The sequence below is a fragment of the Anomaloglossus baeobatrachus genome, chromosome 1 (assembly GCF_048569485.1).
Source record: "Anomaloglossus baeobatrachus isolate aAnoBae1 chromosome 1, aAnoBae1.hap1, whole genome shotgun sequence".
Lineage (NCBI taxonomy): Eukaryota > Metazoa > Chordata > Amphibia > Anura > Aromobatidae > Anomaloglossus > Anomaloglossus baeobatrachus.
Window position 1 is genome coordinate 166,150,566 of NC_134353.1, and position 24,206 is coordinate 166,174,771.

The 24,206-nt window shown below is 45.1% G+C and overlaps 1 protein-coding gene across 1 annotated transcript in view; it reads right to left on the reverse strand.

The window, feature by feature from the left end:
* The window catches only part of WDR17 (WD repeat domain 17), a 148,783-nt gene that overhangs the window by 51,119 nt on the left and 73,458 nt on the right, over positions 1-24,206 (reverse strand). The window contains 2 exon segments of the mRNA XM_075347191.1: positions 1,919-1,983; positions 14,243-14,398. Of these exon segments, the coding sequence (XP_075203306.1) occupies positions 1,919-1,983; positions 14,243-14,398 (221 nt within the window).

Below are 24,206 nucleotides of genomic sequence, written 5' to 3' on the forward strand. Positions count from 1 at the left end.
AGCACTATTGTTTTTGAGATATTTTATTCACTGTGTTCACTATATGGTAAAACTGATGTGTTGGTGTGATGCCTCAGGTCATTGCGAGTTCGTAGACACCAAACATGTATAAGTTTACTTTTATATAAGGGGTTAAAAGAAAAATCGGATGTTTGTCCGAAAAAAGTGGCACACGTTTTACGCCATATTCTGTGACCCGTAGCGTTCTCATTTTTCAGGATCTATGGCTCAATGATCGCTTAATTTTTTGCGTCTCGAGCTGACGTTTTTAACGGTACTATTTTTGCGCAGATGCTACGCTTTGATCGCCTGTTATTGCGTTTTGCGCAAAATTTGTGGCGACCAAAAAACGCAATTTTGACGTTTGGAAGTTTTTTGCCGCTACGCCGTTTACTGGTCAGATTAATTGATTTTATATTTTGATAGATCGGGAGTTTCTGAACGCGCTGATAACAAATGTGTGTATATTTTTTATTTTTTTAACCCTTTAATTTTCAATGGGGAGAAAGGGGGTGATTTGAACTTTTAGGGGTTTTTTTTAATTTTACTAGTTCGCCTAGAGGACTACATGGATTAGCAATCCGATCGCTCTGCCCTATCTGCTGATCACAACTAAACAGCTGTAAACATCAGATATGCTCATTTTCTGCATCACCCAGCTCCGGGCCGAGTGAAACCGAAAGTAATTCATGTGAGCTACAGGAGTTATCACATGACCCTGTGCTACCATGAGAACCACTGGAAGTCACATGATCACGTCACGTGACTTCCGGTATCGGCCAGTAAGTTAATTTTTACTGTCAATGCCGTTATAAAGGCGCTGTCACATATTGATAGTGCCATTTAAGGGGTTAAACGGCACGAGCAGATAACGAATCTGCTCGTGCCTAGCAGGCACACATCTCAGCTGTGAAAATCAGCTGAGATGTGCGCCGATTGCGGCATGTTGCCGGAAGCAGACCGTGGGCAGTAACACTATGACCGCTAGGAAGTAATATTACTGCCCGTGGTCGTTAAGTGGTTAATAGAATATAGAATATGGTCCTGGAGTTTCTACAAGAAACCAGGAGATACCATTATTACAGCCTTACATGAGAGTAAAGCCTCCTTCAGACGGCCAGGTTTCACTTAGGGGTTTTATCTATTTTTATGGATAGAGCATGTCTCCATTACAGTCCATTGAAAATAAGCAACTTTATAATGTCTCCTATCAGACAAATCTGCTTCTTTCTCTGCCAGAATTAATCAATCATTACCAAAATCCTCAATTCTGAGGTAAAATCTGTATTCAGTGAAGCCTTTGCCATTACTGAGATAGGAGATGACAGAGGGAAGAGCTAGAGGCAAAGGGAGTAGCTAGAAGGATAAGCTATAGCCAGAGGGAGCAACTATGAGCAGAGGGCGGAGCTAGAGGCGGAGAGAATGGCTAGAGGCAGAGAAAGGAGCTAGAGGGAGCAGCTATATGCAGAGGAAGGCGCTAGAGACAGGAGCTAAAGGCAGAGGTAGGAGTTAAAGACAGAGGGAGGAGCTAGAGGCAGAGGGAGGAGCTAGAGCAGAGCTCTGCCCCTACCTCTTTTATTTATATAGAATCTCATCAGTTAGAACTGCCTGTATATAGAAGAGGGAGGGGGATGAAGCTCTGCCTCTAGCTCTTCCCTCTGCCTCTAGCTCCTCCCTCCGCCATCCTCTATCGCAGAAATGGGAAAGTCTTCACTGAATACAGATTTTACTTCAGAATTGAGACGTTTGATAATGACTGATCAATTCTGCAGAAAAAGAAGCAAATTTCTCTGATAAGATATATTACAGAGTTGCTTAATTTCATGTGTACTATTGATTTATCATAAAGAAATTGAAACAACAGTTACACTTTAAATAACTTTAGAATAATTTATTAATAAGTGAAATTTTTACTCACCTTTGCATTAATTTTTTCCAGTATTTCATAGAAACACCGGGTGCCACTGACAAAGCTTTATCCCACTGTGAAAGAAATGATACAAATGAATAATTGTATACACTTCTAGATCCCACACACAGTACATTCCTGGTCATGTATCATCTGTGCCTTTTTGTTCAAGTTTATTTTTTGTTTTAATACCAATTTACAACAGTAGTATGAAGATGTGGGAAGTTATATAGTATGCTGTTATATGGAAGGCAGTTACAGTATATTGTTGGTAGTTATGTGGTAATTCATTACAGTCATGGCCGAAAACATTGACCCCTGTGAAATTGTTCCAGAAAATGAAAAATTTCTCCCTGATAATTATTGCAGTTACACACATTTTGTTACACAAATGTTTATTTCTCTTGTGTGAATTGGAACAACACAAAAAAAGAGAGACAAATTGGACAAAATTTCACACAAAATCCCAAAATGGGCTGGTAAAATTGTTGCCACCCTCAACTTAATATTTGGCTACACACCCTTTGGAATAAATAACTGCAATAAATCGCTTCCTATAACCATTAGGCTAGGGCCCCACTTTGCGTTCTCCTACTTGCAGTTCTAAACGCACGTTTTGGGCTTAATTGATTTGACCAAAGTTGCTTTTTTCAGAAATTTAGCGCTGAAAACGCATGCGTATTTACCGCGTTTTAAGCGCTTTTTACATGCTTTTTCACCTGTGTTTTGACAGATGCGTTTTGAACATCAAGACACTGCTAAATAAAGTTTTAACAGTCAAAATGAAAAAAGAGAAAAAAAAGGAACACAAAATTTTAGAAATAATTAAGGAAATACAATTATTTAATAAAATTATAGCGGTAATATACTATTTATTGAGAAAAAAAAAATAAAAATATTATTTTTCTTAAATTTAATTGTCGGACTATGTGTGTGTGTAAAGGGACATATGAAATCATTATTTTAATGTCCAAAACGCATGTTTTCTGCACATAAAGAAGGGAATTTTGTTTACTTACCGTAAATTCCTTTTCTTCTAGCTCCAATTGGGAGACCCAGACAATTGGGTGTATAGCTATTGCCTCCGGAGGCCACACAAAGTATTACACTTAAAAGTGTAAGGCCCCTCCCCTTCTGGCTATACACCCCCAGTGGGACCACTGGCTCACCAGTTTTAGTGCCAAAGCAAGAAGGAGGAAAGCCAATAACTGGTTTAAAGACCAATTCAATCCGAGGAAACATCGGAGAACTGAACCATACCACATGAACAACATGTGTACCCGAAAAAACAGAAAAACCCCGAGAAAACAGGGCGGGTGCTGGGTCTCCCAATTGGAGCTAGAAGAAAAGGAATTTACGGTAAGTAAACAAAATTCCCTTCTTCTTTTTCGCTCCTAATTGGGAGACCCAGACAATTGGGACGTCCAAAAGCAGTCCCTGGGTGGGTAAAAGAATACCTCGTGATAGGGCCGTCAAACAGCCCTTTCCTACAGGTGGGCAATCGCCGCCTGAAGGACTTATCTACCTAGGCTGGCGTCTGCCGAAGCGTAGGTATGCACCTGAAAATGCTTGGTAAAAGTATGCAGACTCAATCAGGTAGGTGCCTGACACACCTGCTGAGCCGTAGCCTGGTGCCGTAATGCCCAGGATGCACCCACGGCTCTGGTAGAATGGGCCTTCAGCCTTGAGAGAACCAGAAGCCCAGTAGAACTGTAGGTTTCAAGAATTGGTTCCTCGATCCCCCGAGCCAGGGTGGATTCAGAAGCTTGCGACTGTTTACGCCGACCAGCGACAAGGACAAAGAGTGCATCCGGGTGGCGCAGGAGCGCCATGCGGGAAGTAGAACCTGAGTGCTCTCACCAGAACCAACAGATGCAAATCCTTCTGAAATTGATGGACTGGACGAGGACACAAAGAAGGTGAGGTGATATCCTGATTGATATGAAAGTGGGATACCACCTTAGGGAGAAATTCCGGAATCGGACGCAGAACTACCCTGTCCTGGTGAAGGACCAGGAAGGGAGATTTGTATGAGAGCGTTGCTAGCTCGGAAACTCTCCTAAGAGACGAGACCGTTACTAGAAGGCCACTTCCCGAGAAAAGCGGGAAGGGAGACCTCTTTCAAAGGCTCGAAAGGCGGCATCTGGAGAGCAATTAGAACCTTGTTCAGATCCCAGGGCTCTAACGGCCGCTTGTACGGAGTGCTGAGACGACAAACTCCCCGTAGGAACGTGCGTACCTGAGGAAGTCGTTTCTGAAAAAATACAGATAGCGCTGAGACTTGTCCCTAAAGGGAACTGAGCGACAACCCTTTTTCCAACCTAGATTGCAGGAAGGAAGGAAACATAGACGATGCAACCGGCCAGGGAGAAACACCCTGCGCCGAGCACCGAGATAAGAATATCTTCCACGTCCTGTGGTCAATCTTGGCGGACGTTGGTATGCTAGCCTGTCTCATGGTGGCAACCACGTCCTGAGGTAATCCTGACGACACTAGGTTCCAGGACTCAATGCCACACCATCAGGTTGAGGGCCGTAGAATTCAAATGGAAGAATGGCCCTTGAGACAGCCAGTCTGATTGGTCTGGTAGTGCCCCCGGTTAGCCTACCGTGAGGCACCACAGAACCGGGAACCACAACATCCTCGGCCAATCTGTAGCGACGAGGATGGCGCGGCCGCAGTCGGTCCTGATCTAGCGCAGCACTCTGGGCAACAATGCCAGAGGTGGCACATAAGGTAGCTGGAACTGCGACCAATGCTGAACTAAGGCGTCTGCCGCCAGAGCTCGATGATTGTGAAACCGTGCCATGAAGCTGGCACATTGTTGTTGTGCCGTGACGCCATTAGATCGACGTCCGGCCTCTGTCAGCGGCGCCAGATCTCCTGAAACCCGTCCGGGTGAAGAGACCATACCCTTTCGGCCACACCCCGGCGACTTAGGAAGTCAGCTTCCTAGTTTTCCACGCCTGGGATGTGAACTGTGGATATGGTGGATGCCGTGTCTTCCACCCACATCAGAACCTGCCGGACTTCCTGGAAGGCTTGCCGGTTGCGCGTTCTTCCTTGGTGGTTGATGTATGCCACCGCTGTGGAGTTGTCCGACTGAAGTCGGATTTGCTTGCTGTCCAGCTGCTGTTGGAAGGTTTGTAGGGCAAGATACACTGCTCTGTGTTCAAGAACATTGATCTGAAGGGTGGACTCTTGCTGAGTCCACGTACCCTGAGCGCTGTGGTGGAGAAAAACTGCTCCCCACCCTGATAGACTCGCGTCTGTCGTAACTATCGCCCAGGATGGGGATAGGAAGGACCTTCTTTTTGACCATGAGGTGGGAAGAAGCCACCACCGTAGAGATTCCTTGGCCGCCTGAGAAAGAAAGACGACTCTGTTGAGGGAGGTCGACTCCCCGTCCCATTGGCGGAGAATGTCACATTGTAGTGAACGCAGATGAAACTGCGCGAAAAGAACTGCCTCCATTGCTACCATCTTACGTAGGAAGTGCATGAGGCGTCTCAATGTGTGCGACTGGTTCTTAAAGAAGAGATTGCAGCCCGTAGTGAATGCTGTTTGTCTAGCGGAAGCTTCACTATCGCTGAGAGAGTATGAAACTCCATGCCTAGATATGTTAGCGATAGGGTCGGGGTCGGATCTGACTTCAAAAAGTTGATGATCCACCCAAAACTCTAGAGAGTCTCCAGCGCAACGTTCGGGCAGTGTCGGCATGTTTCCTAAGAGAGTGCCTTGACAAGTAGATCGTCTAAATATGGGATCACAGAGTGACCCTGAGAGTGCAGGACTGTGACTACTGCTGCCCTGACCTTGGCGAAGACCAGTGGGACTGTCGCTAGCCGGAAGGTAGAGCTACGAACAGAAGGTGTTCGTCTGCTATAACGAAGCGTAGAAACGCTAGTGCTCTGGATCAATCGGCACGTGTGGATAAGCATCCTTGATGCCTAATGATGCTAGGAAATCTCCTTGGGACATTGAGGCGATGACATGGCGGAGGGATTTCATCCGGAACCGCCTGGTGTCCACGAGCTTGCTGAGCAGTTTTAGATCCAGAACGGGACGGAACGGCCCGCTCTTATAGGCACCGCAAATAATTTGGGGTAAAAACCGTGACCTTGTTCCTGAAGAGGAACGGGGGTCATCACTCTTTCTGCCTATAGAGTGCACCCTGTTTGCAGAAGAGCAGCGGCTCGGCCGGGAGGTGGAGAAGTTCTGAAGAATCGAGTTGAAGGACGAGAAGTGAGCTCTATCCTGTACCCGTGAGACAGAATGTCTCACACCCAACGGTCATTGACCTATGGCAGCTAAATATCGCCAAGGCGGGTGAGCCTGCTACCGACCGAGGATGCGGAGAGAGGAGGCCGCAAGTCATGAGGAAGCCGCCTTGGAAGCGGGTTTTCAGACTGTCTCTTTTTTGGGCGTGACTGAGCCCGCCAAGAATCTGAGCTCCTCTGATCCTTTTGAGTCCACATTGGACGAGGAAAAATGGGACCTGTCCGAGCCTCGAAAAGACCGAAACCACGACAGCCTCCTGCTCTGTTGGGGTTTGTTGTGTCCGGGCTGAGGAAAGGATGAATCCTTACCCCTGGACTGTTTAATGGTTACATCCAAACGCTCACCAAACAGTCGGTCAGCAGAAAAAGGCAACTGGTTAAGCAACCTTTTTTGGAAGCAGAATCTGCCTTCCATTCACTTAACGAGCAGACCAGGCTCTGCTTAAAAACACGGAGCAGCGTAGGCTACTGCCGTACGGTTCGCAGAGTCTAGGGCAACCTGAATCGCGTAAGAAACAAATGCAGACATTTGAGAGGTTAAGGATGCCACCTGCGGCACAGATGTACGTGTAACCGTGTCAATCTGTGTAAGACAAGCTGAAATAGCTTGGAGTGCCCCAAGGGTGAGAATGCTGGGGCCAACGGTGCGCCGACAGTCTCATAGATGGATTTAGACCAGAGATCCATCTGTCTGTCAGTGGCATCTTTAAGTGCAGCTCCATCTCCCACTGCAACTATGGATCTAGCTACAAGCCTGGAGATTGGAGGATGCCGCTTGGGACACTGGGTCCAGTCCTTGACCACGTCAGGGGGCAGGGATAACGTGTATCCTAAGCCGTTTGGAGAAGCGCATATCTGGATAAGTGTGGTGTTCCTGGACTGCCTCTCTGAAGGCAGAGTGGTCCAGAAAAATACGTGAAGCTGACTCCTCCACTGGAGGAGCTGGGTGAGAAATAACCAACATTCTATTGATGGACGCTATAAGATTATTCACTATGGCGTCACCATTAGGTGTATCCAGATTGAGAGCGGTCTCAGGATCAGAATCCTGAGCCGCTACTTCCGCCTCATTACACAGAGAGTCCTTCTGCTAGGACCCTGATGAAACCGAGGGCCGCTCATAGTGAGCCCGCTTAGGCTGTCTGGGACTGACGTCTGTGCAGAGCCGTGACTCTGGGATGCGTGTGACATTCCCGGAGCTGTTAGTTGTTCACACTGAGGGGGGCCATGGATCAATGATTCAACAGTGCCCATGTTGTGAGAGACATGTCCGGACTGCTAGGCTTCTAGTATCATAGCCATAGTCTCAGAAAAAACTGTCAGTAAATACTGCAGACACCGTCCTCATCCTCTGGCCATTAGCAGAGACTCCGGCTGAGTTAGACATAATGGGGGTCTATGTAACCTGCCGGCCGTATAGCCGTACATGCTGTACCGGCTGCATAGAAAAACATGTGGTTCTGCACCTTTGTTTTACACAGAGAATATGCTGATAACTCCTCCGCACAATCCAGGAGGGTATATACAACGTGCGACCAAACAGTGCAATGTATATAGTACAAGCATATCTATAAGTGCACTTCTACACTAGTGGGGTTAGCACCACAGGTGCTGCTTAACGCCTGTTGCAGCGATTGTGTGACTATCAGAATGCCAGGGTCTTCCACACTTGTCTCTGTATCGTACAGAAACTGACACTAATGGCTGCCGGCGTCCTTGTAGAGAAGGAAGCCGTGGGCGTGCCTGAGAAAGTGCGGGAATCCGGTTTCACAGTGCACACAGTGAGAGGGGTGGAGTATGCAAAACATACTCCAGCTCTCAGCGCTGCTGTGCTATGCAGCGTCACGCCCCTACCCTGACTGTCAGGCCTGTGGGCGGAAACGAAGGGAGACTAGGCCCAGAAGCCGGGGACTCGAGTTAATAAGCGCGGCCGGCATATCAGTGCTGGCCGGCGCGGAAGTCCCCGGCGCACCACAAATCCCAGCGGCGCCTTAAATAAAAGTGGCAGCGGCGGTTAGCGCAGTAGTCACCCAATACACTAACACACCCAGCAACGCTGTGGTGTGCGATGGCACTAGTGCGGACAGCGCCGCTGTCCCTGGCGCACTAACACACCCAGCAGTGCTGCCGTGTGTCTGCGCGGTCCCCACAGGGACACAGAGTACCTCCATGTAGCAGGGCCATGTCCCTGAAGATACTCCGCTCCATGTCCAGCAGATACCAGGGGCTGTGGATGGAGCACGGTCTCAGTGCCTGGAGACCGATAGAATCCCACTTCACCCAGAGCCCTGTAAAAAGGGATGGGGAAGGAAGCAGCATGTGGGCTCCAGCCTCCGTACCCGCAATGGGTACCTCAACCTTAACAAACACCTCCGACATGAAGTGGGGTGAGAAGGGAGCATGCTGGGAGCCCTGTATGGGCCCTCTTTTCTTCCATCCGACATAGTCAGCAGCTGCTGCTGACTAAACAGTGGAGCTATGCGTGGATGTGTTGCCTCCTTCGCACAAAGCACAAAACTGGTGAGCCAGTGGTCCCACTGGGGGTGTATAGCCAGAAGGGGAGGGGCCTTACACTTTTAAGTGTAATACTTTGTGTGGCCTCCGGAGGCAATAGCTATACACCCAATTGTCTGGGTCTCCCAATTAGGAGCGAAAAAGAAAAGCAGGTAAAACGCAGGAATTTGAAGGAATCTTGGTTTTTGCAACTTCTCATTGACTTCAATGTTAGCAAAACGCACCCAAAATGGCAAAAACAATTGACATGTTGCTTCTTTGAACGCATGGTTTTTGCCACAAATTATGCAAATTAGCAGATGCGTTTACAAACGCAAAGTGGGGTCGGTAAAATCACAAATGCGATTGAAATGGCTGGAAAATGAAAACGCAAGCATTTTGGCATAAAAAAGGTGCTTCTCAAAACGCACCCAAAAAGCACCTGAAAAGCAGGTAAAAATGCAAAGTGGGGCCCTAGCCTTAACAAGCTTCATACACCTCTCAACTGGAACTTTGGCCCACTCTTCTTTTGAAAAACTGCTCTAGGTCTATTTGAAGGGTGCCTTCTCCCAACAGCAATTTTAACCCTTTCATTCCCAGGCAATTTCCATTTGTTCTCCCTTTTTTCCAGGAGCCATAAGTTTTTTAGTTTTCCATTTACTCTGCCCCATATTGTACTGGAAAATGGGAAAAAAAATTCCCAAATTGCAAAAGAAGTGCATGCAAGGGCACAATTTATTTTTTTTTTTAATTTATTTACTGTGTTCACTATATTGAAAAATTGGCTTGGCATTATGATTCCCCAGATCGGTCCGAGTTCGCAGAAACCAAACATGATAAGTTTTACTTTTATCTAAGCAGTGAAAAAAAATTCAGAAATTTGTCAAAACAAGAATAGCGTTTTTGTTGCCATTTTCTGAGACCCGTAGAGTTCTTATTTTTCGAGATCTGGAGCTTAGTGACTACTTATTTTTTGCATTTTCAGCTGGTATTTTTAATTATACTATTTTTGCGTAGATGCAGTGTTTTGATCACCTGGTATTTCATTTTAATGCAATATTGCGGCAACCAAAAAAACGTAATTTTGGCGTTTGGAATTGTTTTCTCGCCAAGCAGTGTACCGATCAGATTAATTGATTTTATATTTTAATAGATTGGCCATTTCTGAACTCGGCGATACCAAATATGTGTATTTTTTATTATTATTATTATTATTATTATTATTATTATTGTTTAATTTTTAATGGGGCAAAAGGTTTTGGGGTTTTTTTTCACATTTTTTAAAACTTTTTTTTTAATTTTTTATTAATTTCACTAATCCCCCTAGAGGACTTTATGGCTGTAGTGTCTAATTGCTCTGATCAGCAGAAATACTGCTCTCCTGTGAGTGTCGGCGCTCTGCCGACACTCGCAATACACACGTCATGGCAGCAACAGGGGTCATCATCAGACCCAACCCATTGTCACCCCGTGATCGAGTCACAAGACTGCCAAGGGTGATGGGGAACAATGTGATCCCCACCGGAGCACTTTAGATCGCGCTTATTAGCTGCACATGTCTCCTGATCAGCAAACATCTGCAGGGAATGATGCAGGCTAAACACACAAGCTCGCTTTAAACTGTCAGACATGGCCAAGGATGTACAGGTACGTCCTTAGTCGTGAAGAGGCTAAGATCTTTTCACAGGTGTTCAATGGGATTAAGATCCAGACTCATCTCTGGCCACTTCAGAACTTTCCAACTCTTTGTTTCCATCCATTTCTGGGTGTTTCTTGAAGTATGTTTGGGGCCATTGTCTTGTTAGACGACCCATGACACAGGGTGCAAACCAAGCTTTCTGATAATAGGCACTACATTGCAACCCAATATCCTTTGGTAAGCTTCAGATTTCATGATGCCCTGGCACAAAGTCAAGGTGCCCAGTGCCAGAGGCCCCAAAACATTGTTGAACCTCCACCATATTTGTCTGTAGGTATTGTATTCTTTTCGATGGCCTCATTTCATTTTCAGTAAACAGTAGAATGATGTGCTTTATCATAAAGCTCTATCTTGGTCTCCTCTGTCCACAAGACATTTCACCAGAGGGATTTTGGCTTACGCGTGTACAGTTTGGCAAACTGCATCTAGCTTGCTATGTCTTAGTATTAGCAGTGACGACCTCCTGGGTCTCCTGTCATAGCGTTTCATTTCATTCAAATGTCGATGGATAGTTCACGCAGACATTAATGCACCCTGAGCCTGCAGGAAAGCTTGAATTTCTTTAGAACTTTTCTTTGGGGCTGCTTATCTACCATCCAGACTATCCTGTGTTGCAACTTGCATCAACTCTTCTCTGCTGTCCACATCCAGGGAGACTAGCTACAGTGCCAGGGGTTGTAAGCTTCTTCATTATGTTGCGCACCATGGACAAAGGAACATCGAGATCTCTGGAGATGCACTTGTGACCTTCAGATTATTGATAATTTTCAACAATTTGGCTCTCAAGTCCTTAGACTGTTCTCTTTCTGTTCTCCATGCTTAGTATGGCACACACAGACACACAATGCAAAGAATAAGTCAATTTCTTCCCTTTTTATCTGATTTCAGGTGTGATTTTCATATTGCCCACATCTGTGTCCCCAGGTGAGTTTGAACAAGCATTACATGCTTGAAATAAAGTTGTTTATCCACAAATTTAAAAAGGTGCTAACAATTTTGCCAACCCATTTTTTGGATTTGTGTGTGAAATTATGTTCAATTTGACTTTTTTTTCTAGTTTTGTGTTTTTCCAATACCCACAAAGGAAATAAACATGTGTAATTTTCTGGGAGAAAAATTTCAAGAGTATCAACACTTTATGCTATGACTAAGATTACAATTTTTTTTTAAAAAAGATTGTGATATGAAAAATAATAATTATATAGGACACACTTTTTCATTCAAAGAATTTTCTTTATTTTCATGACTGAAAATTGTAGCTTCACATTGAAGGCATCAAAAGTATGAATTAACACATGTGGAATGAAATACTTAACAAAACGGTGGGAAACAACTGAAAAAATGTCTTATATTCGAGGTTCTTCAAAGTAGCCACCTTTTGCTTTTATTACTGCTTTGCACACTCTTGGCATTCTCTTTATGAGCTTCAAGAGGTAGTCACCGGAAATGGTTTTCACTTCACATGTGTGCCCTGTCAGGTTTAATAAATGGTATTTCTTGCCTTATAAATGGGGTGGGGACCATTAGTTGTGTTGTGCAGAAGTCTGGTGGATACACAGCTGATAGTCCTACTGAATAGACTGTTAGAATTTGTATTATGGCAAGAAAAAAGCAGCTAAGTAAAGAAAAACGAGTGGCCATCATTACTTTAAGAAATGAAGGTCAGTCAGGCCGAAAAATTGGGAAAACTTTGAAAGTGTCCCCAAGTGCAGTGGCCAAAACCATCAAACGCTACAAAGAAACTGGCTCACATGAGGACCGCCCCAGGAAAGGAAGACCAAGAGTCACCTCTGCTGCGGAGGAGAAGTTTATCTGAGTCACCAGCCTCAGAAATTGCAGGCTAACAGCAGCTCAGATTAGAGACCAGGTCAATGCCACACAGAGTTCTAGCAGCAGACACATCTCTAGAACAACTGTTAAGAAGAGACTTTGTGCAGCAGGCCTTCATGGTAAAATAGCTGCTAGGAAACCACTGCTAAGGACAGGCAACAAGTAAAAGAGACTTGTTTGGGCTAAAGAACACAAGGAATGGACCTTAGACCAGTGGAAATCTGTGCTTTGGTCTGATGAGTCCAATTTGGATCCAACCACCGTGTCTTTGTGCGACGCAGATGAGGTGAGCGGATGGACTCTACATGCCTGGTTCCCACCATGAAGCATGGAGGAGGAGGTGTGATGGTGTGGGGGTGCTTTGCTGGTGACACTGTTGGGGATTTATTAAAAATTGAAGGCATACTGAACCAACATGGCTACCACAGCATCTTGCAGCGACATGCTATTCCATCTGGTTTGCGTTTAGTTGGAGCATCATTTATTTTTCAACAGGACAATGACCCCAAACACACCTCCAGGCTGTGTAAGGGCTATTTGACTAAGAAGGAGAGTGATGGGGTGCTACGCCAGATGACCTGGCCTCCACAGTCACCAGACCTGAACCCAATCGAGATAGTTTGGGGGTAAGCTGGACCTCAGAGTGAAGGCAAAAGGGCCAACAAGTGCTAAGCATCTCTGGGAACTCCTTCAAGACTGTTGGATACCATTTGCAAAGAAAACCTCTTGAAGCTCATCAAGAGAATGCAAAGAGTGTGCAAAGCAGTAATTAAAGCAAAAAGTGGCTACTTTGAAGAACCTAGAATATGACATATTTTCAGTTGTTTCACACTTTTTTGTTAAGTATTTCATTCCACATGTGTTAATTCATAGTTTTGATGCCTTCAATGTGAATCTACAATTTTCAGAGTCATGAAAATAAAGAAAACTCTTTGAATGAGAATGTGTGTCCAAACGTTTGGTCTGTACTGTATATGTAACGCAGAAACTGGATTTAAACAATAGATCATTTTCTGAAGATAGCTTCTCTTTAACCGGGCCGCATCTTTAAGAGTATTGTTACTAAATATGAAGCATAATCCTGTCCACCATAATTTTTGAAACATATCATCTGACATTTGATATGTGACACCTATTATATATCTGTGCACACTGTCTAGGACAGGGATCAGCATACTTTGGCACTCAAGCCGTTATAAAACTACAACTCTCAGTGTTCCCCAATAGGCACAAGCTGGTCAGATGGTTTTCAGGGAATGCTGTGATTTATAGTTTAAGAGCAGTTGGGGTGCCAAAAGTTGCTGATTCCTGGCCAATGCAATACCATTTCTCTTATGTAAGATAATGTTTACTCTATATACTTATTTTTTTTTTTTTTTTTTACTAAATAGAACAAAACAGATAAATCACCACAAGAAACAAGATTGTGTAGTAATCTAGGTCTGATTCCACAAAAGTTGTTAAAGGGAACCTGTCAGCAGAAATTTCGCACTAAACCTAAAAGATTCCCCTTCTGCAGCTCCTGGGCTGCATTCTGGAAAGGTTCCTCTTGCTACTGTGCCCCCTTTGAGACCTAAATAAAGACTTTATAAAGTCTTACCTTTTTGTATGCAAATCTTTTTTTATAGTCACGGGGGCGGGCTGTCTTGCGTCCGTTAGTCGCCCTCCTGCCGCTTTACGTCCCCCATCGCTCATTTCCATACCTGAGGACGCCGCCCAGTGCTCCCGAGATCTCGTGTATGCCCAGTGCCACTCTCGCGGGAGTGAGCACTGTGCACAGTGTGACCGCTGGTGACGTGATTGCGCAAGCGTGAGATTATGGGTGGCGCTGTGATTGGGGGGCACAATAGCAACAGGAACCTTTCCAGAATGCAGCCCAGGAGCTGTAGAGGGGGAATCTTTTAGGTTTAGTGCGAAATTTCTGCTGACAGGTTCCCTTTAAGGTCTATCTAAATGTCTGCTGCTATAAGACAATGCGAACGTGGATTAAAGCTCATAAATGAAAGTAATTAGTTAGTAACACCAAGTACCTCTCCAAGTTCCACTAAGAGCTCACAGTATCTTTGGATCTGTCCTAGTCTCAGGTGTATCTCAGCAGCTTCCTTCAGCCTTTCTTCTTTACTTGGTGCTCCTATACCACCACCAAATTTAGACATCTTCACAGTTGTTAACTCTTGAGCTTTAGACTGTCAGGACACAAACACATGATCTCTGTTTCTGACATGCCTCTGTGGTTACTCAACATTTACATTTTGGGTATGGTGTATTACTCAGTGAGGGATGTGACCAGATCATCGCCATTGCCTTCTGCGAAAAAGTGATCAGATCTCACATATAGATCTCACTAGACTTAGACTTTATATCAGGCAGAAAAACTTACTCAATGAATTAGGCAGCTATTCTGAAGAATTTCAAACTAACAACACCAGCCCCATCCTGACAAAGAAATCTATTTAAGGCCTTGTGCCCACAGGGTGTTTTTACAGCGTTTTTTCTAGCGTTTTTCATTGCTTTTTTTAATCAATAAAAGCAAGGAAAAAGCATCCCAGCAAAGTCTATGAGAATCGGGACTTGCTGTGCCCACGTTGCTTCTTTTTCAGTTGCTTTTTTTCTTGCTGAAAAAAGAAGCAACATGTCAATTGTTTTAGCGTTTTTTCCTGCTTTTTTCCCCAATTGACTTCAATGGAGTCAGGGACAAAAGCAAGAAAAAACGCATGTGTAATGCCCACGTTGCTTTATACTTTATGCGTTTGGACGTTTTTAGGGAGAACAGAAAGCTATGGCTATATAGATTCCTTCATAGAAGAAAGCCACATAGCCAGCGTCGGCAGCTATTTGCTTATCTCCCATTCTTTACGGGACACCTCTGCAGGGACCCCCGCTGACGTCACAAGGTAAAGAGTTCATCCCAGCGGGGATCTCCAGGAAATCCCACAGTAATCCTCCTGCATGAATTGCATTCACCTCCTGACATTCCCGAACTTATACAGTGAGGTGTACAGAGAGATGTCACGGTAAACAATGCAGGGACCCCCGCTGAAGTCACAAGGTAAAGAGTTCATCCCAGCGGGGATCTCCAGGAATGCGGGGGGCATTGGTCGGTAATCCCCCTGCATGAACTGTATTCACCTTGTCACATCCCCGAACTTTGCTGCAGCGACATGTCGCGGTAAACAATGCAGCGACCCCCGCTGACGTCACAAGGTGAATAGTTCATCCCAGCGGGGGATCTCTAGGAAAGCCCCCGGTAATTCTCCGACATGAATTGTATTCACCTCCTGACATCCCCGGACTTCCCTGCAAAGAGATGTCGCGGTAAAACACCGCAAGAATACTGAATGCCTGGTGCACAGCCTATGCCACATAAATGCAGGCAACCCCCGTTGACGTCAAGGTGAACCCCGAAAAACCCCGGTGATCCTCCTGCATGAGCTGTGTTCACCTTGTGCTGTGCACCAGGCATTCAGTATTCTTGCGGTGTTTTACCGACACCACTCTACAAGGAGGTCCGGGGTGTCACAAGGTGAATACAGTTCATGTAGGAGGATCACTGGGGTTTCCTGGACATCCGCCGCTGGGATGAACTCTTCACCTTACTCACCTCTCTGCAGACACCTGGGTCACGTCCCATGGGCTCCAGGACCCGCCGGTAAGCAGCTGATTGTTTAGGTCCAGCGGTGAAAAGCCTGCCGGCTTTTTAACAAGCAGATGATGAATCAGCTGATCTTCGCTGAACTTAAACGATCGGACGATGCTATCAGGTGATAGCATCAGCTGCTTAACGGCGGGTCCTGGAGCCCATGGGACTTTTAAATGATAAGCTGATGTGTAATCTGATTCAGGTCCTTGAACCTGTGTCAGGTTCAAAGACCTGAATCCAATATCATCTGATCAGAAGGCAAACCGATCAGATGATGTGTCATCATCTGATCAGTTTGCCTTCCGATCAGATGATATTCGATCCGGATTGGACATCGCGGGACTCTCGAGCCAGGACTCCGGCGGAGGGGGGTTCTTTAGTTCAATGAAGACGGAGTCACTAATTGTGTTGTGTTTTATTTCTAATAAAAAATATTTTTCTCTGTGTTGTGTTATTATCTTTACTAGAAATTCATGGTGGCTATATCTAATATTGGTGTGATACCATAAATTTCAGGCTTAGGGACAGCTGATAATACAAAGCTGGCCCTAACCCCATTATTACCCAGCGAGCCACCCGATACCAGGGCAGCTGCAAGAGTTGGATACAGCGCCAGAAGATGGCGCTTCCTATGAACGCGCCATTTTCTGGGGTGGCTGAGGACTGCAATTCGCAGCGGGGGGGGGGGGGGGGGCACAGAAAGCTTGGGCCACCCTGTGCTGCGGATTCCAGTCCCCAGCTGCCTAGTTGTACCTGGCTGGACACATAAATTGGATGAAGCCCACGTCGTTTTTTTTTTAAATTATTTTATGAAATTCATGAAATAATTAAAAAGAAGGGCTTCCCTATATTTTTGGTTCCCAGCTGGGTACAAATAGGCAGCTGGGGGTTGGGGGCAGCCTGTACCTGCCTGCTGTACCTGGCTGGCATACAAAAATATGGCAAAACCCATGTCGATTTTTTGGTTTTATTTTTTTTTAAATTCATTAAAAAAATAAAAAAAACAAACACATAACCCAAAAGGGTTAGGGGTAAAGAAAAAAAATGCGTAGGCTCCCGCTGCATTTTCTATTGCTAGCTAAGGGTAACCCAAACAGCTACTAGCTGCTAACCCTTACTGTTTAGTGTTACCTTCACTGGCAATGAAAAATCCAGGGAAGCCCTTTTTTCTTGAGTTTTTTTGCCAAAAATCTAAAAAAATGACGTGGGCTTCGCCCAATTTTTGTGTCCAGCCAGGTACCACCAGACAGCTAGGGACTGGAATGCACAGCGCAGAGTGGACAAAACTAAAAAATCGACATGGGTCCAACCAAAAATATAGGGAAGCCCTTTTTAATTATTTTATGAATTTCATAAAATAATTTAAAAAAAAACGACATGGGCTTCACCCAGTTTATGTGTCCAGCCAGGTACAACTAGGCAGCTGGGGACTGGAATCCGCAGCACAGGGTGGCTCAAGCTTTCTGGGACCACCCCCACTGAAAATTGCAGTCCGCAGCCACCCCAGAAAATGGCGCGTTCATAGGAAGCGCCATCTTCTGGCGCAGTATCCAACTCTTCCAGTGGCCCTGGTATCGGGTGGCTCGCAGGGTAATAATGGGGTTAGGGCCAGCTTTGTATTATCAGCTAGCCCTAAGCCTGAAATTAATGGTGTAACGCCAATATTAGGCACAGCCACCATGAATTTCTAATAAAGATAATAAAAAACACAACACACAGAAAAATATTTTTTATTAGAAATAAAACACAACACAATTAGTGACTCCATCTTTATTAAACTAAAGAACCCCCCTCCGCCGTAGTCCTGGGTCAAGGGTCCCGTGATGTCCAATCCGGATCCAATATCATCTGATCAGAAGGCAAACTGATCAGATGATGATACATCATCTAATCGGTTTGCCTTCTGATCAGATGATATTGGATTCAGGTCTTTGAATCTGACACAGGTTCAAGGACCTGAATCAGATTACACATCAGCTGATTGTTTAAAAGTCCCATGGGCTCCAGGACCCGCTGGTAAGCAGCTGATGCTATCACCTGATAGCATCATCCGATCGTTTAAGTTCAGCGAAGATCAGCTGATTCATCATCTGCTTGTTAAAAAGCCGCCAGGCTTTTCACCGCTGGACCTAAACAATCAGCTGCTTACCGGCAGGTCCTGGAGCCCATCGGACGTGACCCGGGAGTCTACAGAGAGGTGAGTTTGGTGAAGAGTTCATCCCAGCGGCGGATGTCCAGGAAACCCCGGTGATCCTCCTACATGAACTGTATTCACCTTGTGATATCCCCGGACCTCCCTGTAGAGTGGTGTTGGTAAAACACTGCAAGAATACTGAATGCCTGGTGCACGGCACAAGGTGAACACAGGTCATGCAGGAGGATCACCGGGGTTTTTCGGGGTTCACCTTAACGTCAGCGGGGGTTGCCTGCAGTTATGTGGCATAGGCTGTGCACCAGGCATTCAGTATTCTTGCGGTGTTTTACCGCGACATCTCTTTGCAGGGAAGTCCGGGGATGTCAGGAGGTGAATACAATTCATGCCGGAGAATTACCGGGGGCTTTCCTGGAGATCCCCCGCTGGGATGAACTATTCACCTTGTGACGTCAGCGGGGGTCCCTGCATTGTTTACCGCGACACGTCGCTGCAGAGAAGTTCGGGGATGTCACAAGGTGAATACAGTTCATGAGGGGGATTACCGAGCAATGCCCCCCGCATTCCTGGAGATCCCCGCTGCGATGAACTCTTTACCTTGTGACGTCAGCGGGGGGTCCCTGCATTGTTTACCGCGACATCTCGCTGTACAAGTTCGGGGATGTCACAAGGTGAATACAATTCATACAGGAGGACTACTGTGGGATTTCCTGGAGATCCCCCGCTGGGATGAACTCTTTACCTTGTGACGTCAGCGGGGGTCCCTGCAGAGGTGTCGCGGTAAACAATGGGAGATAAAGAAATAGCTGCCAACGCTGGCTATGTGGCATTCTTCTATGAAGGAATCTACATAGCCATAGTGTTCTTTTCTCCCTAAAAACGCCCAAACGCATAAAATATAAAGCAACGTGGGCATTACACATGCGTTTTTTCTTGCTTTTTTCCCTGACTGCATTGAAGTCAATTGGGGAAAAAAGCAGGAAAAAAACGCTAAAACAATTGACATGTTGCTTCTTTTTTCAGCAAGACAAAAAGCAACTGAAAAAGAAGCAACGTGGGCACAGCAAGTCCCGATTCTCATAGACTTTGCTGGGATGCTTTTTCCTTGCTTTTATTGATTAAAAAAAAAAAAAGAAAGACGCTATAAAAACGCTATAAAAACGCCCTGTGGTCACACGGCCCAAAATTAAGTTGTACCATGTTCACAAGATCTAGCCACTTTTTTTCACTCTTAGGCTATGTGCGCACTAGAAAGTGACTTTTTCTTAAGAAAAAATCGAACCCTCTGAAAGAATCCCACAACCGCAGTAAAAATCGTGGTAAAACCGCACCCGCGTTTTTGCCGCGGATTTACCACGGATTTTCTGCAAATTGGTCCCCGCGGTTTTTATCATTATTTATGGCAAAAACTGCAGGTACCTGCGGAAAAGAAGTGGCATGCACAGTTTCTCAAGAAATTTTCTCAAGAAATTCTGCAGAAAGAATGTTCTTGAGAAAAAAACGCAGTGTGCGCACAGCTATTTTTTTTTTCCCATAGGTTTTGCTGGGAAATGTCTGCAGAAAGGTTACAAATATTTCTCAAGAAATTTCTGCAGCAAAACCGCAGGTAAAACCGTGGGTAAAAATGCAGTGTGCGCACAGGGCCTTAGGTGATATTCTCACTACTGTATTTTTGGTCAAAGTGCTGCATTTGCAAAATGCTGACAGCTCTCCGATCAAAGTTATTCAATAGGGCCGTCGAGATAAGGGTTTTTTGTTTTAATAACTGCTAATTTATAAACATAAATGTAATACAGGTGGCATGTGGATGACAATACAAATGTAATAATGTCCAAATGCCTTAGGTCCTTTGCACGCTGCGACATCGCAGGCCGATGCTGCAATGCCGAGCGCGATAGTCCCCGCCCCCGTCGCAGCAGCGATTTCCTTGTGATAGCTGCCGTAGCGAACATTATCGCTACGGCAGCTTCACATGGACTCACCTGTCCTGCGACCGTCGCTCTGGCCGGCAACCCGCCTCCTTGTTAAGGGGGCGGGTCGTGCGGCGTCATAGCGACGTCACACGCCAGGCGGCCAATCGGAGCGGAGGGGCGGAGATGAGTGGGATGTAAACATCCCGCCCATCTCCTTCCTTCCGCATATCCTACGGAAGCCGCAGTGACGCCGGTAGGAGATGTTCCTCACTCCTGCGGCTTCACACACAGCGATGTGTGCTGCCGCAGGAGCGAGGAACGACATCGGACTGTCGCGTCAGCGTAATCATGGATTACGCCGACGCTGCACCGATGATACGATTACGACGCTTTTGCGCTCGTTAATCGTATCATCGAGCCTTTACACACTACGATGTCGCATGCGATGCCGGAAGTGCGTCATTTTCAATTTGACCCCACCGACATCGCACCTGCGATGTCGTAGTGTGCAAAGCCCGCCTTAGGGCTCATGCAGACGTCCAAGCCAATCGGTCCAATGACAGACAGGTAATACCCGACTGGCAGCGGATTTACTGACAAACGTGACAGCTTCATATATTTCTATGAGGCTTTCATGCTCAGGTCTGGAGTTTCAATTCCCTTTAAAATCTATAACAGTCATGTTTTACAAAAAGATCGGTACTAAAAGAGGACCTTTCACTAAAGATGAGCAAACTCGAGGTTCGGTGTTCGTACCAACCACAGACTATACAAAAAAAAAAAAAAACCCAAACCACTTGACTGAGCATCACTCTGCTCAAGTACGCTCGGTGCTCAGCCCACTGCGTGCCGCTTGCAGTGCTTGAACAGCTCAGGCTATGTGCGCACGTTGCGTCGGAGTACCTGCAGTTTATTCTGCACGTTTTCCTTCCCTTGGTTTTTGACCAAATGGCTTTTGACCATTTTTTAGCGCTAAAAACGCATGCGTTTTTACCGCGTTTTTAGTGCGTTTTTAGCGCTTTTTACCTGCGTTTTCACCTGCGTTTCTGCAGATGCGTTTTTGAGATCAAGACACTGAGAAATAAAGTTGAATTAGTCAAAAAGAATGAAAAAAGAGAAAAAAAGTATAAAATTAACTTTTAATAAAATTATATGGGAAATTATCAATTTTAATGTAATAATAGTGGTTATGCACATTTTAACAGAAAAATAGCTAAAGTTTATTATTTTTTTACATTTACATTTTCGGTTATTGTGTGTGTGTAAAGGAACATTAGAACCCATTTATTTTTGCCCAGAAAAGCATGCGTTTTTGGAGCCAAAAACGCAGTTGAAAAGCAGGTAAAAAGCATGAAAAACGCAGGAATTGTGATTTTGGTTGCTTTTTGCCATTTCTCATTGACTCCAATGTTAAGGAAACGCTGCAGAAATGGCAAAAACAACTGACATGCTGCTTCTTTTTCAGCATGGTTTTTGACCACAAATATGCAAATTAAACGCTGCAGAAAAAAAAGCAAAGTGCAGACAGGATTTCTGCTTTTCCCATAGACTTTGCTGGAAATCAAAAATGCATGCGTTTTTGCCCAAAAACGCTGCTGCCAAAAACGCTGCAGAAACGCGGTAAAAAACGCAACGTGCGAACATAGCCTCACACTGGAGGTAACAACTGCATGATCAGATGTAGTGTGCACCCCCCTCCCTGCCCACCCACCTTTGGAAATGATCTGTTTATTGAATGTGGGTGGAGACCCGAACTGCCCACTCAGTGACTTCCATTGGGGTTCAGTCAGGTCCGAGTCCCAAACCGAACTTTATCTAAAGTCTGGGTGACCCCACAGAACTGAACTTCCATGGGTCTGTCCATCTCTAACCTTCACCAAATTTTCCACATTGAACTACACACACATTGTTTAGTCACTGCAGAGCACAATAAAACTTTTTTTAATATATATATATATATATATATGTATATATATATATATATATATATATATATATATTTTTTGCCTCTCCATTGCGGAGATATTAGCAATGAAAATGAAAATATGTAAATATTTAGCTCCTAAACAGTAATTTTTTTCTATGTCCAAGTGGGCTTTCCCATAGAGATTTCACTGGGTGCGTAGACTTCTTCACCTCCCTGATGCTCACTAATCATAAGTAGGCAACTACTCACTGGGGAAAGAAGAACACGTCCCCACAGCAGCTTAGAACAGGCTCAGTGTGACACATACAATGAATGTAGTGTTTCTCTCAAATTCACATTAGTGTTATCAGCAGGACCAAATACACAAAAGTATTGCCAAAGCAAGTGTAGTGCTGTCAACTCTGCTGCACTGGCCTTCCCCCCACACTGACTGCTGGAGATGAAAGCTGTTAATCACATTGGGGTCTGCTGTGCTGTGACATAAGTCACCACTCTGCAGTGAGAGCAAACTGCCTCATTTTACCTCACGTAGAGTCTGTTCTAAGCTATGGTGAAGACATGTTGCTCTTCCTCTTGTATGAGTATGTCTGCTTATGACTGGCAGAGTTAGTAACACTATGAGAGGAGAGCTACCACAAGTGTTTGTAAAGAATCTGTCATGATTCAGTTTGGACTCTGCTGTTGCAGTGTTGTATTTGTCACCTGGTCCTGCGGTCGGTGTTTCCCTGTGCTTGGCCGGTGCAAGGAGCCTATCCTTCCATGCCTTGTTCCCAGGATCACGCCGCTTTATCGGGATGTCTCCTCCATTGGTCCGGTGCCAATTACAGCCCTGCTCTGTAGCTTGTGCGCCTGGTCCCTGTAAGTTCTCTTGATTCTGCCTACTACTTTTTCCGACCTCCCTGACTTCCGTCCTCCCCATTCATTCTAACCTCCCTGACTTCCGTCTTCCCCATTCATTCTAACCTCCCTGACTTCCATTCTCCCTGTTCAGTCTGAGCTCTCTAACTCCTGTCCCCTTACCTTCCGGTCTTCCTCTCATGCTCCCTGTTTGTTGTTCTGTCACTGCGCCACCCTCCTATGGCTTGCTCTCCCGGTCCCCGACCTCCGGCTTGCCCCTGACACTGACTCCGCCTACTCCCTTGTGCTGTGTGACTTCCCAGCTCTGACTGTGCTTGTATGACTTCTCTGAGTAATCAACTTGTGATTACTCCTGTGATTTTGCAGCACTGTCCCTCCTCCCACACTGACTGCTGGAGATGAAAGGTACACTCAGGTCTGCTGAGTTTCAGCACATAACATCATATTGCATTGAAGAGTGCAGACGGATATGACTCACACTGATCCTATTCTAAGCCATTACTGCTTGAGATGAGAGGTGAAAGCTTTCAGCTAATCACATTCAGGTCTGTTGTGCTCTAGCACATATCAAGTAGAGAACAGACTGTTTGGCAATACATTAAGAGGAAAAACTACCAGCTCACCCACCTGGAGAACTACCAAAAGGAACGGTGCAGGGATCAGGAAACAGCCAGAAGAAAAAGAAGGGATCCAGGATCCAAGTTCCAATTGAATTAAAAAAAAAATCTTTATTCAAAAAAGATAAAAGGGTTCTTCCATAATAATAAAATCCAATTTACATGGCAGAGTAGAAAAACGGAATGCGTTTCGGAGTGACAACTCCTTACTCTGAACTTGGATGCTGGATCCCTTCTTTTTCTTCAAGTTCAATGTTTGGCAATACATGTCTCACATTGAGCCTGTTCTATTGTGGGAGTGTGTTCTCCTTTGCCTACTGTGCGTCTGCCTCCTCAAGATTGCTTAGCATCGAACAGAGGAGGAAGTACATGCCTCCAGTGAAATCTCTCTGGTAATGCCCACTTGGCTGAAAAGATTTTTTTTACCTGATTAGGTACTGTGATCGATAATACGGTATATCTGCAACAGAAAGGCAAAGTAAAAATAACAAATAAAACCTCTTATTCTACTCTGCAGTGCATCTCGCTGAACATGAACTTTTTTTAAACAATAAAGGCGATATTCAATGTTACAAAGTGATGGTATCACTGTATGATAAGTAATGCTGACTGCAGTTCTCTTTATAGATAAATGGTCAGGAGCACTACTTTGGAGAAAGAATCTTGAAGAAAATGCAGCCCTAACCAACTGTACATCCTTTTCAATCTCGGGGTCACAGAGGGCGGACCCCCACCTATCACAAAATGATGATGTTTACTAGCATTCTGCTATTAATTTATAAGATGGAAAAACCTCTTTAGCAAAATACCAATATATTTTGGCTACCTGGAGCATGAACACTGACATATTTTATGGAAATATGGAATTAATTTAGAAAAGATATACT